This window comes from Gorilla gorilla, chromosome X, assembly GCF_029281585.2.
Source record: "Gorilla gorilla gorilla isolate KB3781 chromosome X, NHGRI_mGorGor1-v2.1_pri, whole genome shotgun sequence".
NCBI lineage: Eukaryota > Metazoa > Chordata > Mammalia > Primates > Hominidae > Gorilla > Gorilla gorilla.
The window spans coordinates 11,650,677-11,671,235 of NC_073247.2; the positions used below are offsets into that span (position 1 = coordinate 11,650,677).

Genomic DNA, 20,559 nt, shown 5'->3' on the forward strand with positions numbered 1-20,559 from the left:
TTCACAGCAGCTTAGGGTAGAAAGGAGGAGACAGGGGCATAGGCAGTGACCAGGCTCAGCTCTGTGTAGCGTTCATTTCACTCTCAGGGCTTTTTAAAAAGAATCAAGGCCGGGCGCGGTGGCTCACACCGGTCATCTCAGCACTTTGGGAGGCTGAGGCGGGTGGATCATGAGGTCAGGAGTTCAAGACCAGCCTGGCCAAGATGGTGAAACCCCGTCTCTACTAAAAATACAAAAATTAGCCAGGCTTGGTGGTGGGCGCCTGTAATCCCAGCTACTCGGGAGGCTGAGGCAGGAAAATCGCTTGAACCCGGGCCACAGAGGTTGCAGTAAGCCGAGATCACGTCGCTGCACTCCAGCCTGGGTGATAGAGTGAGACTCTGTCTCAAAATAATAATAATAATCGTCATCATCATCAAAATAGGCCAGGCACAGTGGCTCACACCTATAATCCCAGCACTTTGGGAGGCCGAGGTGAATGGACCGCTTGAACCCAGTAGTTGAAGATGAACCTGGGCAACAAGGCAAAACCCCAACTCTACAAAGATTAGCTGGGTGTGGTGCTACACACCTGTATTCCCAGCTACTGGGGAGGCTGAGGCAGGAGAAACACTTGGGCCTGGGAGGCGGAGGTTGCAGTGAGCCGAGATAACACCACTGTACTCCAGCCTGGGCAACAGAGTGAGACCCTGTATCAAAAAACAAACAAAGAAATAATCAAAATACACCCATCCCCCGCTTGGGGGAATTCTCAAAACACCATCTCAAATTCAAACAGCCAAGGAAGGGATGTGCATTTAAAAAAAAAAAAAACATAAGGTACCACACATAAACATGGCCGAGAAAAGCACTTAGCATTTGGATGGTCAACAGGTATATGAAAAGGTGCTTATAGGAAAAGGTAGTCGGCCGGGTGCAGTGGCTCACGCCTGTAATCCCAACACTTTGGGAGGCTGAGGCGAACGGATCACGAGGTCAGGAGTTCGAGACCAGCCTGGCCAACATGGCGAAACCCCGTCTCTATTAAAAATACAAAAATTAGCTGGGCATGGTCGCGAATGCCTGTAATCTCAGCTACTCAGGAGGCTGAGGCAGAAGAATCGCTTGAACCTGGGAGCCTGAGGTTGCAGTGAGCCGAGATCGCACCACTGCATTCCAGGCTAGGTGACAGAGCGAGACTCCGTCTCAAAAAGAAACAAAAAAATAAACAAAGAAAAGGTACTCAACATCACTAATCATCAGGGAAATGCAAATCAAAACCACCATGAGCTACTATCTCACACCAGCTAAAATGGATATTGTCAGAAGGGTGTTTTTGTTTCTGTTTTTTTGTTTTTTGTTTTTTTTTTTCTTTGAGACAGAGTCTTGCTCTGTCACCCAGGCTGGAGTGCAATGGTGTGATCTCAGCTCACTGCAACCTCCAACTCCCGGGTTCAAGCGATTCTCTTGCCTCAGCCTCTTGAGTAGCTGGGGTTACAGGCCCCCGCCACCACGCTCAGCTAATTTTTGTATTTTTAGTAGACTCGAGGTTTCACCATGTTGGCCAGGCTGGTCTCGAACTCCTGACCTCAGGTGATCCGCCCGCCTCGGCCTCCCAAAGTGCTGGGATGACAGGTGCCAGCCACCGCGCCAGCCAGAATGATGATTTCTACAATTGATTACAAGTGTTGGGGAGGGTGTAGAGAAAAGGGGGCCCTTGTATACCATTGGTGGGAATGTCAATTAGTACAGCCACTATGAAAAACAGTACAGAAGTTCCTCAAATCATTAAAAATAAAAGCACCACATAATTCAGCAATTCCACTGCTAGGCATAGACTCAAAGCAAATGAAATCAGTGTATCAAAGAGATGCCTGCATTCCTATGTGCATTGCAGGACTATTCACCGGAGCCAAGATATGGAAACAACTTAGGTGTCCAACAACACACGAAAGGATAAAGAAAATATATATCTATACCTGATGGAATACTATGCAGCCATGAAAAAGGAGGAAATCCTATCTCCTGCAGCAACACAGATGGAACTGGAGGCCATTACCCTAAGGGAAATAACTCAGAAACCGAAAGTCAAACACCATTCTTCTTAGGTCGAGTCCAATTTGCTGGGTCCAACTCACAGACTTTGGCTGAACGACGGATGAACAAATGCACTCAGACACAGATTTCCAGTGAAAAAGTGGGCTAGGGGATGGGGCCACTCACAGACACTGAGGAGGGTGTTTTAAAGAGTCAGCAGCCACGGCTTTGACAAGCTGCTGCTGTGGGCCTTTATTTAGTATACATTTAATGACAAAGGCCTTGAGTCAACACATTCGTGGGCAATTCATATGGTCGTCCCCCCTAACCCGGAGAGAGGGAGAGAGTAGTTCTGTGTGTGGATGATTAAAGGCCAGGTTCTGAGGCCTGAGCAAACTAACTTATCTAGATCAGTTTCTTTACATCCCCTCGTTATCTAACCTAAGCTTTCAGGCACTGGATAAGAGAATCTGGCTGCCTTCAGCCAAATCTTATTTGGGAGCATTTGCAAAACCTTCTGGCCTCCCAAGAAGGTTTGCATCTTTCTACAATTTTTCCTACCACCCTGACCGACCTCCTACATTCTTACTTATAAGCGGGAGCTAAATAATGTGTCCACATGGAAAGAGTGGAATAACAGAGACTGGAGACTCAGAAGGGTGGGAGGTGGAAGAGGAGCAAGGGATGAGAAATTACCTCTCGGGTACAATGTACGTGATTCAGGTGTTAGCTATACTAAAAGCCCAGACCTCACCACTACGCCATTCATCCATGTTAACAAAACTGTACTTGCACTCCCTACCTGTATACAAATGAAAAATAAAATAATAAATAAATAAAAGGACAGAGCATTGAGAATCTAGAAGGATATTAGAAAGTTGTGTGCACACCTTCCTTAGTATGAACAGACAGAAAGAGCACACCAGAATTTGGTCTAGCACCTGGTCGAAAATCTTAAGGGCAAGCATATTCCTGTTTGATTTATCTTTTTTTCTTTCTTTCTTTTTTTTTTTTGAGACGGAGTCTTGCTCTGTCTCCCAGGCAGTCCCAGATTCAAGCGATTCTCCTGCCTCAGCCTCCTGGGTCATTGGGATTACAGGCACATGCCACCATGCCTGGCTAATTTTTGTATTTTTAGTAGAGATTGGGTTTCACCATGTTGGCCAGGCTGGTCTCCAACTCCTGACCTCGTGATCCACCCGCCTCAGCCTCCCAAAGTGCTGGGATTACAGGCGTGAGCCACTGCGCCCGGCCTGATTTATCTTAAGTCAAGAACTCCCAACCAGCAGAGGCACCTCCTGGCATGTGCCCTGGAGGTCAACAGGAAAGGACAATGGCTCCTGTTCCCTGGGGAACACACATTTGAGTAAGAGTGCAAGCTACCAGCACATCTGCACGCCTTTCCTAGCAGATGTCAGAGCTGAGTGATGCTATCTTCGCCTTGCCTTGACCATCTCCTGCTCTAGGATGGGGCCAGAAATCCCCAAAAGAAGAGTGCAAAAATCAGAGCCATCTCTCCCAAATGCCACCTGGCACGTGACTGAAGCTCAGCCATGAACCACGCAAACGACCTGTCCCAAGGAAAAAAAAACAAAAAAAAGCCATTGGAATATCTCTCGGTACCTTTGTCGTTCAAGGTTTCTTCTTTTATTTTGCTTACAACTTGTTTGGCTTTGCTGTCATTATTTCCAGCTAAAAGGAAAAAGAAAAAAAAGATACGGTGACTTGTAGGATTATCCAGAAACTATTAACTGCAAAAAAAAAAAAAAAAAAAAAAGAGGTTTTAAGAGAAGTATAACACAAATCTGAAATGTGCCTTTGATGGACTTTCCCTTTATCCTAGCTTCTACCTTGACAGCCATTTTGGCAGACTAAAGCTATCCATTTAAGAGCCATTTTCTTTAGCCTGCATTGGCAAAAAGTACAAATGCATTTGACATTCTACTTTTCAATAGTGACAGGGACCCGGGGCACCTGCTGGTGTAATTTGCACGTGAGAGCTGAGAATAGCATAAGCATAAAAAATGTGCATTAAAATGTCAAGATGGAAACGAATTTTCGAAGGAGCTTTTATGCTGGAAACATCCCAGTGTGCACACACAGACTGCACGATGCACGTGATCACAGACCGTGGTTCCTACTACGTGCTCAGGATTTCTTTCTGTTTCTTTTTTTTAATTCTACTTTAAGTTCTGGGGCACATGTGCGGAATGTGCAGTTTTGTTACATAGGTATACACGTGCCATGGTAGTTTGCTGCACCCATCAACCCGTCATCTACATTAGGTATTTCTCCTAATGCTCTCCCTGCCCTGCCCCCTCAACCCCTCGACAGGCCCTGGTGTGGGATGTTCCCCTCCCTGTGTCCATGCGTTCTCATTGTTCAACTCCCACTTATGAAGGAGAACATGCGGTCTTTGGTTTTCTGTTCCTGCGTTAGTTGGCTGTGTGCTCAGGATTTCTTACTCCTCTCACTGCACTTCCGTAAAACTCTCCAAGTGAGGTTTCAGGAACACGCCTTTAGAAGGATGGAAAGAGGTATTTTGCTTGTTATAGCTAAAATAAAGACTAGGAAATCAGGGGTGAAAGAATGTTAATTGGGTTTTTTTGTTTTGTTTTTTTGTTTTGTTTTTTTTTTGAGACAGAATCTTGCTCTGTTGCCCAGGCTGGAGTGCAGTGGTGCGATCTCAGCTCACTGCAACCTCCACCTCTCTGATTCAAGTGATTCTCCTGCCTCAGCCTCCCGAGTAGCTGGGATTAGAGGTGACTGCCACTATGCCCAGGTAATTTTTTTGTATCTTTAGTAGAGACGGGGTTTCACCATGTTGGCAAGACTGGTCTTAAACTCCTGATCTCAGGTGATCTGCCCGCCTCGGCCTCCACAGTGCTGGGATGACAGGTATGAGCCACCACACCCGGCCTGGTTTCTTTAATGTCTTAGGAAGTGAACATGCGTTGAACAGGAGACTATAGTTTGATGTTGTCTTCGTCATTTTTTCAAATGTCTTTGACCCGGGAGGTTGAATTTTAAGGTGTTTCTGAAGGGGCGGCTCTTTAGGGGAAAGGAGTTTGGCAAATTCTTCCTCCTTCAGCCTCATCCTTCATTAACCTGTTGGCAACATGTGGGATTAGCTGCTTTCCAGGGTGAGCCAAGCCCAAAACTCCCTTTCAGGGAGGGTCACAGAAAAAGTGTTGAGAGAAGGGAGATGAGAACTAGCAGGGGAAGCGCACAGGCTTGAACAAGAACATCTTGGGTGCCCAGAGAGCTTCAAACAGCTGATCTGCAAGGAGCAGTTACCAAGGGGCTGGGGCCGGTCTATCTCCATCCTACCTGCACCCAGCCCGGGCCAGTGAGGTGTTCTGTAGTACAGCACCGTCCCCGGGTCTCCATGAAAATACATTACCAAATAATCCCTCTCTTTGGCATTCCTGAATACTGAGTCAACACGGCGTATTGAATTTACACACTCTCACACAAGGAAGAGACCATGCTGTTTGATATCCTATCATTGTATTCGGTATTCTTTCTTCTGTGTTAAGGCCATGGGCTCCCAAATTAACTATTAGAATGCACTTTTCAAAAAACAATGAAAATGTTTTCAGCAAAGAGTGAAAAAATATATAAGAGAGGAGAAGCAGTGAAACTTATGAAGTTGGAAATGTTTTTGGCTCCAGTGGGAGACGGCTAAGATAAATAGTGCAAAGTCCATCCTTTGGGGCAGAGTAAATGGAATATCTAAATTGTCACTTCCTTGAAGGAATTCAAAGTTGCAGACATCAGAAGACTGAAGCTGCAAAGGTAATTTGCACCTTTGACTTCCTTAAAGAAACAGAACATGATACCATTATTACATTTTTGCTTTGACAGTCTTTTGGCACTGAGGAGGCAGCAGGCATTTCAGGGAGGTGGGTTTTGACGGGAGGGAGAGGAAGAAATCGCCTGAAAGATATATTCCATCTATAAATGTCCTATGCATCAAACACAAAACAAAAAAAGAAAGGATAAAAAAATTCAAAGTCAAGGTAACCTTTACACTAGGGACTTGTACATTCGTGAGCTTATTTATGAAATCCCATGAACTTTTTAAATATAAGCACTCATCCATTGCTGGGCTGCTCTGCCGTATCAGCCATCTCAAGATCAAAGGGTGCGGCCGGGTGCGGTGGCTCACACCTGTAATCTCAGCCCTTTGGGATTTGGGAAGCCGAGGCAAGCGGATCACGAGGTCAGGAGTTCAAGACCAGCCTGGCCAACATGAGGAAACCCCATCTCTACCAAAAACACAAAAATTAGATGGGCGTGGTGATGTGTGCCTGTAATCCCAGCTACTAGGGAAGCGGAGGCAGGAGAATTGCTTGAACCAGGACCTGGGAAGCAGAGGTTGCCATGAACTGAGATCACACCACTGCACTCCAGCCTGGGCGACAGAGCCCAACTCTGTCCCAAAAAAAAAAAAAAAAAAAAAGTTAGCCAGACATGGTAGCAGGCACCTGTAATCCCCAGCTACTCTGGAGGCTAAGGCAAAAGAATTGCTTGAACCCAGCAGGTAGAGGTTGCAGTGAGATGAGATTGCGCCACTGCACTCCAGCCTGGGCAACACAGCGAGACTCCATCTCAAAAAGAAAAAAAAACAAAACAAAACAAGAAAAAAACAAAGGGAAACATGCCAGAAGCTGGGACGAAGTAAGATGGGAGCCTCCACCTTCTCAAGAAAGACAAAAGTGACCAGAAAAAGCTGGGAGCATCAAAAAAAGCCAGGTGAAGTGATTATTTGGGAAGACCACCTTCATGGGCAGGCCATTTTCGATGGTGGCACAGTCAACGCTGGCACAGGACAGAAGCACCACACTGGAGGAATGGAGAAGGTGAGGTGGCACGTGCGGTATGTTCTTTGGCCAATGTCACCTTCAGCAATTGTCTCCTCAGACCTGGAGGGAGCTGCTTTAAGGAACTGGACGTGGGACATTTGACCTCATATGCATTTGCTGGAGTGGTTCCTACATTTGCTGAGCAAGTACTGCATATGCAGAAACACCGCTCACGTCCCAAACACAGTGCATCTGCCTTCTGCTTCATCCTTTGTATTTGGGGGGGCAGGGGGGGCGTTACGTGTTATATGTGCAATGGATATTGGTATAGCCATTATGGAAAACAGTGGAGATGGGGTTTCACTATGTTGGCCAGGCTGGTCTTGAACGCCTGACCTCAGGTGACCCTTTCGCCTTTGCCTCCCAAAGTGCTGGGATGACAGACATGAGCCACCGCACCTGGCCTGGTTTTTTTCACGTCTTAGGAAGTGAATGTGCATTGGACAGGAGACTATAGTTTGATGTTGTCGTCATTTATTTCAAATGCCTTTGACCAGAAAGGTTGGATTTTAAGGTGTGTCTAAAGGGGTGGCCTTTTTTTTTTTAAGAGTTCCTCAAAAAATGATCAATATGCCTACCACAGGATCTAGCAATCTCACTCCTCCGTATAGATCCAAAGGAAATGAAATCAGCCCCTTATAGAGATATCTACACCCCCATGTTCGTTGCAGCATGATTCACAAGAGCCAAGATATGAAACCAAGCTAAGTGTCCATCTAAGGATGGGTAAATAAAGAAAATGTGGGATATCTACACCATGGAATACCATTCAGTCTTTGAAATCAAGAGGACCCTGTCCTGTGATACAACATGGATCAACCAGGAGTACATCACGTTAAGTAACATAAGCCACATAACACCAAATCCTACATGATCTCACCCACATGTAGAGTCTCCAGCAGTTGAACTCACAAGAAAAAGTATTATGATGATTATTGGCCAGGCGTGGTAGCTCACGCCTGTAATGCCAGCACTTTGGGAGGCCGAGGCAGGTGGATCACAAGGTCAAGAGATCGAGACCATCCTGGTCAACCTGGCAAAACCCTGTCTCTACTAAAAATACAAAAATTAGCCGGGCGTGGTGGCATGCACCTGTAGTCCCAGCTACTCAGGAGGCTGAGGCAGGAGAATCGCTTGAACCCAGGAGGCGGAGGTTGCAGTGAGCCGAGATTGCGCCACTGCACTCCAGCCTGGTGACAGAGTGAGACTCCACCTCAAAAAAAAGAAAGAAAGAAAAGAAAAAGAATTATGGTGGTCACCAGGTGCTGGGGGGTGGGTTGGTGAGATTTTGTTCAAATGACACCAAATGTCAGTTTGACAGAAGGTATAAGTTCAAGAGATCTATTGTACTCAAGGTGACTAAATTAGTGACTTATAGTGTTGAACTTGACTCTAATTAGTCACAGTGACTATAATTAATATTTGAAAATTGCAAAGAGAGTAGATTTTAAGTGTTTCCAAAAACACACACAAAAAGAAACATGTAAGGTAATGGATACGTGAATTAGCTTGAATTGGCCATTCCAGATGGAAACATATATCAAAACCACATTTTGTACACCATAAAAATATGTAACTTGTTTTTGTCTATTAAAATAAGTAAATAGATAATTAAATACACGTTTAAATATTTTACACATTTCACATGTACTATTCATGGACAATACAAAGTATATGTGGCACAAGCCATTTTTAAAAGACAGTTGCAATTTAGATAACCTAACCAACTAGACTTCCTGTGACCTGTACAAAACTAGATTTTATGATGACCAACACAACTACACCTCATCATACTCTAACCCAACTAAATCTCATTAGGACCAACCAAAATACACCTCATCATAACCTAACCCAAATAGATCTGATTATACCCTAACCCAACTAGACCTCATCATGACCTAACCCAACTAAATCTCATTATAACCTAGCTCAAATAGACCTCAACATGACCTAATACAAACAGATATCTTTATGACCAACCCAAATACACCTCATCATAACTTAACTGAATCTCATCACAACTAACCACACTAGACATCATAACCTAACCAAACTAGACTTCATCATGACCTAATACAACTGGATCACATCATGACCAACTCAACTAGACCTCATCATGACCTGACACAGCTAAATCTCATTATAAACAAGCCCAACAAGAACTAATCATGACTGACTATGACTAGATTGCATCATGACCAACCCAACTACCTCATCATGACCTAACTAACTCTCATCATGACCAACCCAACTATACCTCATCATAACTTAACCCAACTTAACTACATCATAACCTAACTCAACAAGACTTCATTATGACCTAATACAACTACATCTCATCAAGGCCAACAAAACTAGTCCTCATCATGACCTAACAAAATCTCATCATGACCAACCCAAATAGACCTCATCACAACCGTATCCAAGTAAATCTCCTCATACCCTAACCCAACTAGAACTCATCATGACCTAACCAAACTAGACTTCATTATAACCTAACCAAACTAGACCTCATCACGACCTAATACAACTATATCTCATCAAGACCAACCCAACTAGACCTTATCATGACCTAATTATATCTCATCATGACCATCCAACTAGATCTCATCATGACATAATCCAAAAAGATTTCATCATAACCAACCCAACTAGACCTCATCATAACCTAACCCAACCAGGTCTCATCATGACCTAATACAACTAGATCCCATCATGAGCAACACAACTAGACTGCATCATAAACAAACTACATCTCATGATGACAACAAACTAGATCTTATCATAACCTAACACACCTGGGTCTCATCATGACCTAATACAAGTAGATCTCATCATGAACAACCTACCAGAGCTCATCATAGCCTAGCCCAACTAGATTTCATTATGACCTAATACAACTAATTCTCATAATGACCAATCCCACTAGACCTCATCATGACCTAACCAAACTGGACTTCATCATAACCTAACCCAACTAGACCTCATCATGACATGAGACAACTAGATCTCATCACGACCTACCCAACTAGAACTCATCACGACCTAACTAGATCACATCGTGACCAACCAAACAGATCCCATTATAACTTAATCCAACTAGATCTCATCATAACCTAATACAACTAGATCTCATCATGATCAATGCACTAGACCTCATCATATCCTACCACAACTAGATCTCCTCATGACCTAATACAACTAGATTTCATTATGACCAACGCATCTAGACCTCATCATAACCTAACTGGATCTCAACATGACCAACCAACTAGATCTCATGATAACCTAACCCAAGTATAACTCATCATGGTCTAGTACAACTAGCTCTCATCATGACAAACTCAATGAGACCTCATCATAACTTACCCCAACTACATCACATCATGACCTAATACAACTAGATCTCATCATGACCAACCAACTAGATATCATTGTAATGTAATTCAATTAGATCTCATCATGACCTAATACAACTAGATCTCATAAAGACCTCATCATAACCTAACTCAATTAAATCTCCTCATACCCTAACCCAACTAGACCTCATCATGACCTAACCCAACTAAACCTCATCATAATCTAACCCAACTAGACCTCATCATGACTGAATACGACTAGATCTCATCACGACCAACCCAAATAGACCTCATCATGACTGAATACGACTAGATCTCATCACGACCAACCCAAATAGACCTCATCATAACCTAACTAGATCTCATCATGACCAACCAACTAGATCTCATCATAACCTAACCCAACCAGATCTCATCATGACCAACCCAACTAGTCCTCATAATAACCTCACCCAATTAGATCACATCATAACCTAATACAACTAGATCTCCTCATGACCAATCTAAATAGACCTCATCAGAACCTAACTAGATCTCATCACGACCTAATACAACTAGTTCTCATCATGACCAACCCAACTAGACCTTATCATAACCTAACCCAACTAGATCTCATCAAGACCTAATACAATTAGTTCTCCTCATGACCAACCCAACCGGACCTCCTCATAACCTAACTAGATCTCGTCATGACCAACCAACCAGATCTCATCACAACCTGACCCAACTAGATCTCGTCATGACCTAACACAACTTGATCTCATCCTGACCAACCCAACTAGTCCTCATTATAGCCTAACTAGGTCTCATCATGACCAATCAACTAGACCTCATCAGAACCTTACCCAACTGGATCTCATCAGGATCTAATACAACTAGATCTCATCATGACCAACCCAAGTAGACTTCATCATAACCCAACTAAACTTCATTATAACCCAACTACACCTCATCATTATCTACCCTTCCTGAGGACTGTACAAGAGATTTCTTATATTGGAAAAAAGCAGTATAATTTCCTCTTACTAAATAAAAAGATTTTGAGCCCAAACCAGAGTCACCAATCTGCAGCTAAACCTGGCCTGCAGCTGGATATTGTACAAAAGAAGTTTTACTGCAACACAGACTTTCCTGTTGTTTTAAGTATTACCTATGGGTGGTTACTCACTACTAGGGCAGAGCTCATAGTTATGAGAGAAACATATGAACACATTTATTATCTGTCTCTTTACAGAAAAAGTTTACCCACCCCACTTTCATCTTAGATGACAGTCCATTGAGCATTATGAAAAAAAATGATCCCCCACCAAAATAATATTTTGAAACAATGAGAACTAAGATCTTGTGGACAGATGGGAATTTGAACAACTGATATATGTGTCTAGTAATATTAATGTGCTTCAGTTGGACCCAGGTTATAATCTGAATTATTTTACAAGTAATTGATTATTCTTTAAATATTAATAAATTTTTAATTAAAATTTTGAAGTTAAATATTCCCATCTCTTATTTTGTATTTAATATAAAATTCATTGTGTTCAATGATATTTTTTCATTAATTGACTTTGAATCAAACTGCCATACAAAATGAAAAAATGCCTCTCTCAGAATATATCCAATTATCCTCAAAGTCACACAGGGGAAATAAGACTGCATAATTGATTGGATTGACCTGAAGGGTCAAAACTGTAATTCACAGTGAAAATTAAACACTGACATCAGGAGCTCTGTGGGATAGGAGACACAGGTAGGGTGCAGATGTGGTGTTTACTTTCTGTTTATCTCAAGAAAAAAGGCACATTGGTGCTGACATATACTGCTCCTGATGCTCAGTAAACATCATCTAAATGAAGTGGTAACACTTGAGACTCCCATGCACATGAACCAGAAGCTTGCTCACATGTCTTCATTGCTTTGTGCCTACAAAGTCCTCAGTCAACTAGACCTCACTGTGACCTAACCAAACCACACATCATCATGATCTAACTCAACCTGTCATCATGATCTAATCCAAGAGGACTTTATTGTGTTCTATTCAACTACCTCATGATGACATAACCCAGCTAGACCTTATCATGACCCAACCCAACTAGACCTTATCATGACCTAACCCAACTAGACCTCATCATGATCTATCCACTAGGCCTCATCATGACCTTCCTAACTAGATCTCCTCATGATCTAACCCAATTAGACGTCATCATGACCTACCCAACTAGACGTCAATGTGACCTGACCCAACTAGAACTCATTGAGTCTTAACCCAACTAGACTTCATCATGACCTAGCCAAACCACACATCACCATGATCTGATCCAGCTAGATCTCATCATGCTATTACTGAAGTAGACTTCATTAAGACCTAATTAAATCACACCTCATAATGATCTAACTCAACCAGTCATCCTAATGTAATCCAACAAGATTTCATCACATTCTACTCAACTACCTCATCATGACATAGCCAAACTAAACATTATGATGAACTAATACAACTAGACTTCATCATGACCTAATCAAACTGTACCTTATCATGATCTAATACAACCAAACCTCACCATGACTTCATACAAATAGACCTCATCATGGCCTACCCAACTAGACCTCAATGTGACCTAACTCAACTACATTTCATCAGGACCTAACTCAACAAGACCTCATCATGACCTACCCAATTAGATCTCAAAGTGACCTAGCCCAACAAGATTTCATCATGACCTAAATAAGTCACACATCATCAAGTCTAATCCAACTAGATCTCATCATGCTGTTACTGAACTAGACTTCATTAAGACCTAATCAAACCATACCTCATAATGACCTAACTCAACCAGTCATCATGATCTAATCGAACAAGACTTCATTACATTCTACTCAACTACTTCATCATGATATAACCAAAGGAGACGTTATCATGATCTAATACAACTAGACTTCATCATGACCAAACCAAACTGTACCTCAGCATGATCTAACTCAACCAGACATCATCAGAACCTAATACAACTAGACTTCATCATGACCTGCCCAACTAGACCTCATCATGACCTAAACCACCACAATGAGGCAAAAAAGCACAAAGAAATGGGGTGTTTTCTTCCTTTCCTAGTTTGATTAAGAATTAAACTAATAATTAAACATTGCCTAGCTAAATTAAGAATTAAGAAGATGAAAAAGATCATTGCACTGGAGGAGACACAAGATCAAATATAACCAGTATTGGATGTGAGCCCTCCCATCTTTGTTCAACCTTGAGGGTCTCTCTTCATCCTACTCCACCATCATTGAAGCCACTAGGCTCACATCCAGCCAACCTTCAGAGAATACCTATTGCTGTCCCTGTTCAAAAAATCAGCATCATTTTGACCCAGTCATCTCAAATATTGGCAGAAGTCTGAGATATAGAAAGTCCTGGAAAGTTTGTCATGTTGTTAATGATACAGCAGACATCCACCTAGCATGGATGGTCAAAACCAAGGGTTGCCATCCATCACCACCTCATGGTCTCCAAGCTAAATCTCAGAACCCCCCCTGCCCTACATCTTGTCTCTAATTTACTCAGGTCCCAGGGAGATGTAAACAGATCATGGAGGTGCTCAAGTTCATAAGAAGTTCTAGAAATATACTCTCAGATGGGCACCCTCTCCCCTGGGGTCTCCTCATCTAAACACAATCCTTTTGCATCTAGAGGGGGTGCAATAAATTGAATGTTTGTATCCCTCCAAAGTTCCTATGTTGAAATTCTAACATCCCCAGTGATTCTGTTGGGAGGTGGAGGCTTTGCTGGATGATTAGGTCATGAGGGTGGAGCACAATGAATGGAATTAGTACCCTTATAAAAGAGACCCCATCCAGGTTCCACCATGTGAGGACACAGGAGAAAGCGGCCATCCACAACCTAGAAGACAGACTACACCAGAATCTGACCACGCTGACCCCCTGGTCTTGGGACTTCCAGCCTTGAGAACTGTAGGACAATAAGTTTCTATGGTTTACTGTGGAAGTCAGTGTGGCGATTCCTCAGGGATCTAGAACTAGAAATACCATTTGACCCAGCCATCCCATTACTGGGTATATACCCAAAGGATTATATATCATGCTGCTATAAAGACACATGCACACGTATGTTTATAGCAGCACTATTCACAATAGCAAAGACTTGGAACCAACCTAAATGTCCAACAACGATAGACTGGATTAAGAAAATGTGGCACATATACACCACGGAATACTATGCAGCCATCAAAAATGAGGAGTTCATGTCCTTCGTAGGGACATGGATGAAGCTGGAAACCATCATTCTCAGCAAACTATCGCAAGGACAAAAAACCAAACACCGCATGTTCTCACTCATAGGTGAGAACTGAACAATGAGAACACATGGACACAGGAAGGGGAACATCACACACCGGGGACTGTTGTGGGGTGGGGGGAGGGGGGAAGGATAGCATTAGGAGATATACCTAATGCTAAATGATGAGTTAATAGGTACAGCACACCAGCATGGCACATGTATACATATGTAACTAACCTGCACATTGTGCACATGTACCCTAAAACTTAAAGTATAATAATAAAATTTAAAAAAAAAGTTTCTATGGTTTGCAAGGCACTCAGGCTACAGCAGCCCAAACACACCAAGACAGGAGAGTTAGGAACATGGATGAACTTGACAATTTCAAGAAATTGTCATAAAGTTTTAACTTGTCCCAGTCTATTAAGAGAAAGAGGCCGGGCGCAGTGGCTCACGCCTGTAATCCCAGCACTTTGGGAGGCCGAGGCAGGCAAATTACGAGGTCAAGAGATCAAGACCATCCTGACCTACATGGTGAAACCCCCCCTCTACTAAAAATACAAAAGTTAGCTTGGTGTGCTGGCACGCGCCTGTAGTCCCAGCTACTTGGGAGGCTGAGGCAGGAGAATCGCTTCAACCCGGGAGGCAGAGTTTGTGGTGAGCTGAGATTGTGCCACTGCACTCCAGCCTGGGCAATAAGAGCGAAACTCCCTCTCAAAAAATAATAATAATAATAATAATAAAATAATAAAATAAAATAAAGAGAATGGGGCCGGGCACAGTGGCTCACGCCTGTAATACCAGCACTTTGGGAGGCTGAGGCAGGTGGATCACAAGGTCAAGAGATCGAGCCCATCTTGGCCAACATGGTGAAACCCCGTCTCTACTAAAAATACAAAAATTAGCTGGGTGTGGTGGTGTGCTCCTGTAGTCCCTGCTACTCAGGAGGCTGAGGCAGCAGAATCACTTGAACCCGGGAGGCGGAGGTTAAAGTGAGCTGAGATCGCGCCACTGCACTCCAGCCTGGGCAACAGAGTGAGACTTCATGTCAAAGTAAAAAAAAAAAAAAGAATGGATAAAAAAAATGCTCAAGTGGGAGTTAGGCACAACTTTGAGGAAAAGAACTGCTTGATGGAAAGAAAGAGACTGATATAGACCAAAAAGTGCTCACCTGCTCCGAAAGCTCAACAAGTCATTAACTAATCCAACAAGATTTCATTATATTCTACTCAATTACCTCATTATGACATAGCCAAACAAGATGTTACCATTATCTAATACAACTAAGCTTCATCATGTGAAACAGTACACATGTCTGTATACTATTTTACAAACCCTGAAGCGCATCAGATAAAGATGGTTATATGAGGAACGGAACTGCGTGTACAAAATTATTATTTTAAAAGTGTCCGGGCACAGTGGCTCACACCTGTAATCCCAGCACTTTGGGAAGCCGAGGCAGGCAGATCGCTTGAACTCAGGTGTTTGAGACAAGTCTAAGCAACATGGTAAGGCCCCATCTCTACTAAAACTACAAAAAAATTATCCAAGCCTGGTGGTGCCCGCCTGTGGTCCCAGCTACTTGGGAGGCTGAGGTGGGAGGATCGCTTGAGCCCAGGAGGCAGAGGTTGTAGTGGGCTGAGATCACGCCATTGCACTCCAGCCTGGGTGACAGAGTGAGACCCTGTCTCAAAAATGTGAAAGTTGGGAAGAGCCATGACACAGAAAAATTTCAAGTTTTGCATTCATGTTTTGCAAAAGCCAAAAAGGCTCAAACTTAAGTGAAGGATGGAGCAAGGAGCCATGTGCACTGACATGAACCACGCATCTCCAGGGAGAACAGAAGGCCACATGGGCTGAACATGGGGTTTCCCCATCTGAGTCAAAGACTCCTGGGGATTCCTGCATGAAATTCAGGAGGTTAGCATCAGCAAGGTTAGCATTTTCTTCTTTTGTAAATGAAGATGAGAAAACACAGCGGTGTGGGCAGCAGCCGTGCATTTGCCCCAGCAGAAATTGCCATGGAGATTTTTGGAGAGAGCTAACTCAAAGCCAAGTGGATGGCCATCGAAGCTCAGAACGCTAGCAGCTATTGAAACGCATGAGGCCCAGGACCAGAGCAGCTATTGAAATGCATGAGTATATCACAGTTTTTATTGTATAGATGTAATGCACACGATGATGTGGAGAGCTCATTTTAGGCTGAGAACCATAGCAGCTATTTAGACGCATGAGGCTCAGAACGCTAGCAGCTGTTGAAATGCATGAGGCCCAGGACCAGAGCAGCTATTTAAACACATGAGTATATCACAGTTTTTATCGTATAGATGTAATGCATACAATGATGTGGAGAGCTCATTTTTTCCTTATACCTTTTATCTGCCTGTCAACTTCATCGATTCATAACATGATGACTTTTAGCCTGTCCAATGAGCATCAACAGATGTCCAGAGGTTCAAGGCCTGGAAAGACTCTTTGCTGAGCCCTGGTCACCAGATCAGACTCATGCTCTTATGCTTGAGCCTTTTCGGCTATCGCAAAGGCATTCAAGGCCCAGAAAAGTGTCTGTCCTGGACAGAGCTCCTCAAAGATAAGGAATAACTGAGACAAATTCATGTTGAAATCTCTAGCCCTAAGCATTCTTTATGATCCATGATCATCTTTCCGTAAATGACAACAAGGGAAAGAAGGACAGAGAATGGCAGAGAGGAAGAAGTCAATCAATAATGGGCATTGGTTTTGGAAAGTCTTTTTTTGAGACAGAGTCTCACTCTGTCACCCAGGCTGGAGTGCAGTGGCGCGATCTCGGTTCACTGCAACCTCCGGCTCCCTGGCTCAAGCGATGCTCCTGCCTCAGCCTCCCGAGTAGCTGGGATTACAGGCATGTGCCATCACGCTGAGCTACTTTTTGTATTTTTAGTAGAGAAGGGGTTTTACCATGTTAGCCAGGATGGTCTCGATCTCCTGACCTCGTGATCTGCCCGCCTCGGCCTCCCAAAGTGCTGGGATTACAGGCGTGAGCCACTGCGCCCATCCTGGAAAGTGTTAAGTGAATATGATCCTGCATATCTAAAACCAGACCTACAGTATGATGTTTATAAAACCAGACACCGTAAAAGTTATTTATTAAAAGCAAAGGGTGCCCGGACCTAGTGGCTCGCACTTGTAATCCCAGCACTTTGGGAGGCCAAGGTGGAGGATCACTTCAACCCAGGAGTTCAAGACCAGCCTGGGCAACATAGCAAGACCCAGTATCTCCAAAACATTTTGTTTATTTTTTTGAGACTGAGTCTCGCTCTGTCACCCAGGCTGGAGTGCAGTGGCGTGATCTCCGCTCACTGCAACCTCCGCCTCTCAGGTTCAAGCAATTCACCTGCCTCAGCCTCCCGAGTAGCTGGGACTACAGGCGCCCACCACCACGCAGGCACTCACCCCCAAGCCCAGCTAATTTTTGTGTTTTTAGGACAGTCAGGGCTTCACCATGTTGGCCAGGCTGGTCTTGAACTCTTAACCTCAAGTGATCTGCCCACGTTGACCTCCCAAAGTGCTAGGATTACAGGCATAAGCCAGCACGCCCAGCCGCCAAAATAACTTTTTTAAATGAGCCAGGGCCAGGCACAGTGGTTCATGATTGTAATCCCAGCGCTTTGGGAGGCGGAGGTGGGCAGATCACGTGAGGTCAGGAGTTCAAGACCAGCCTGGCCAACAAAGCAAAACCCCATCTCTACTAAAAATACAAAAATTAGCAGGGCATGGTGGTGGGCGCCTGCAATCCCAGCTACTCGGGAGGCTGAGGCAGGAGAGTCGCTTGAACCCAGGAGGCAGGGGATGCTGTGAGCCGAGGTCATGTCGCTGCATTCCACCTGGGTGACAGAGCAAGACTCTGTCTCAAAAAAATAATAATAAATAAATAAATAAAATGAGCTTGGCATGGTGGTGCACGCCTGTCGTATCAGCGACTCGTGAGGCTGAGTCAGGAGGATTGCTGGAGCCCAGGAGTTTGAGGTTGCAGTGAGCTATGATTACGTCACTGCACTGCAGTCTGGGCTGACAGAGTAGGATCCTGTCTGAAAATAATTAATTAAATGCAGATAGTGTCAAGAGTGGGCATAATACACATTAAGGCTTTTATTTTTCCAAGCTCATCTCCACACATCATTTAAGCTAGCTGATTTAGACTTCCCCACGTATGCAATAGACTCTCTCCCCTCCTCCCCCTCCTGCTCCCCCTCTCCGTCTCCACTGGCAGTAGTGGAATGGGTTAATTTGAACTGTCCTCATGTCCCCAGTTGAAGGGAGACCTGAAGAGGTCACACCGGAAGAGGAGTCAGAGATCACGATAAGCTTTTAGAGAAATTTTCAAAAAGAAGAGCAGAAATCAAACAGTGAGTGTCTATAGGTCATGGCTGCAGAAGAAACAAGTATCCCGCAACATTGTTCAGATTCTGTTAGGAGCTTGTGTTTGAACAAAATTCATAAATTGAAGTCCTAAAGCCCAGGGCCTCTGAATGTGACTGTGTTTGGAAATAAGGTCTTTAAAGTGGTGATTAAGGTAAAATGAGGTCACCAGAGTGGGCCCCAATCTAATTGAACTGGTGTCCTTATAAGGAGAGCATATGAGGACACAGACACACACAGAGGGATGACCCTGTGAGGACACAGAGAGAAACCAAGGAGAGAGGCCTCAGGAGGAACCAGCCCTGCCCACACCTGGATCTCAGACATCCAGCCTCCAGGACTGTGGGAAACTCAATGTCTGTTGTATATAAGCTGCCCGTTCTATGGTAATTCTGTTATAGTGCCTGAAATGGACTAAGACATCTCAGGAGAAGAGGAGATGAAAACACACAGAGGGATGACCCTGTGAGGACACAGGGAGAAGATGGTGTCTACAAGCCAAGGAGAGAGGTGTCGGGAGGAACCAGCCCTACTCACACTGTGATATTGAACCTCCAGCCTCTGGAATTGTGAAAAATAAATTTTGGCTTTTTAAGCAACCTCCAGTCTCCTTGAGATACTTTGTTATAACAGCCCTAGTAAAGTCATAAAGATATATGGTTATTTTTTTCCAGTAAACCATGTGAAAGAAACACAGGATCAATATTTAAGCAGAATATATATCTACTTCCAAAAGGGCACAACAATTCTCTGTGTTTTCTAGGTTTTGAATATCACCTTTATGAGCTTTCTGGATCTGACTGAATTTTCTATATGCAAATCAACATTTGCATACATGTCTAAATGAACAATTAAGTAGCTCACATTAGGTATAAGACACAACTAACTCTGCCAGGCGCAGTGGCTCACACCTGTAATCCTAGCACTTTGGGAGGCCAAGGCAGGCGGACGGCTTGAGCTCAGGAGTTCAAGACCAGCCTGGCCAGCATATGGAAACTCTGTCTCTACTAAAAATACAAAAATTATCCGGGCATGGTGGTGCATGTCTGTAAACCCAGCTACTCGGGAGGCTGAGGTAGGAGAATCACTTTAACCCAGGAGGTGGAGGCTGCAGTGAGCCAAGATTGCACCACTGCAGTCCAGCATGGGTTGACGGACTGCGATCCTGTCTCAGAAAAAAAAAAAAAACCCAAAAAACAAAAAACACAAGTAACTGTAAAAGTCATCACCTATGATAACATGCATGCCAAGTCTCGCCAGATGCTTCACTGTAGAATAGCCAATGCCATCTGTCCCTCCCGTCACTATAGCGACACGGTCAGGTCGTGGGGGGAAAACTGAAAAAGAAGAAGAGAAAATTATCAAACTAAGATTTCAAAGCAGAGCACATATTTGTAAGAATGAAGCCTCCAGAGAGGCAGGATGCCAAAGGGAGTTATGGTTCAATTATTTCTGGTTCTGTTCCTCTTGAATTCCCACAGGCTCAGGAGGCATGAATGTATTAAAGTGGATTCGCCCCCAGTAATGACAGTGCAGTAAAAAACCACCTGATAAATCCCCTGTCATCCCCTGTGAGTCCCTGGCAGGTTCTGCAATATGCCGTCAGTGTGACCGGCAGAAAGGT

At 43.8% G+C, this 20,559-nt stretch overlaps 1 protein-coding gene across 4 annotated transcripts in view; it reads right to left on the bottom strand.

Annotated features, from left to right (window-relative positions):
- DHRSX (dehydrogenase/reductase X-linked) overlaps positions 1-20,559 on the bottom strand; it is a 294,832-nt gene that overhangs the window by 189,096 nt on the left and 85,177 nt on the right. For 3 of the 4 annotated variants that reach the window (XM_055376338.2, XM_055376341.2, XM_055376340.2), the window contains exons 2-3: positions 20,165-20,272; positions 3,640-3,708 (exon numbers count right to left, since the gene is read on the bottom strand). In XM_055376338.2, coding sequence (XP_055232313.1) covers positions 3,640-3,708; positions 20,165-20,272 — 177 coding nt within the window. The remainder of the gene's footprint in view (positions 1-3,639; positions 3,709-20,164; positions 20,273-20,559) is intronic. The other variant, XM_055376339.2, reaches the window with a different exon arrangement.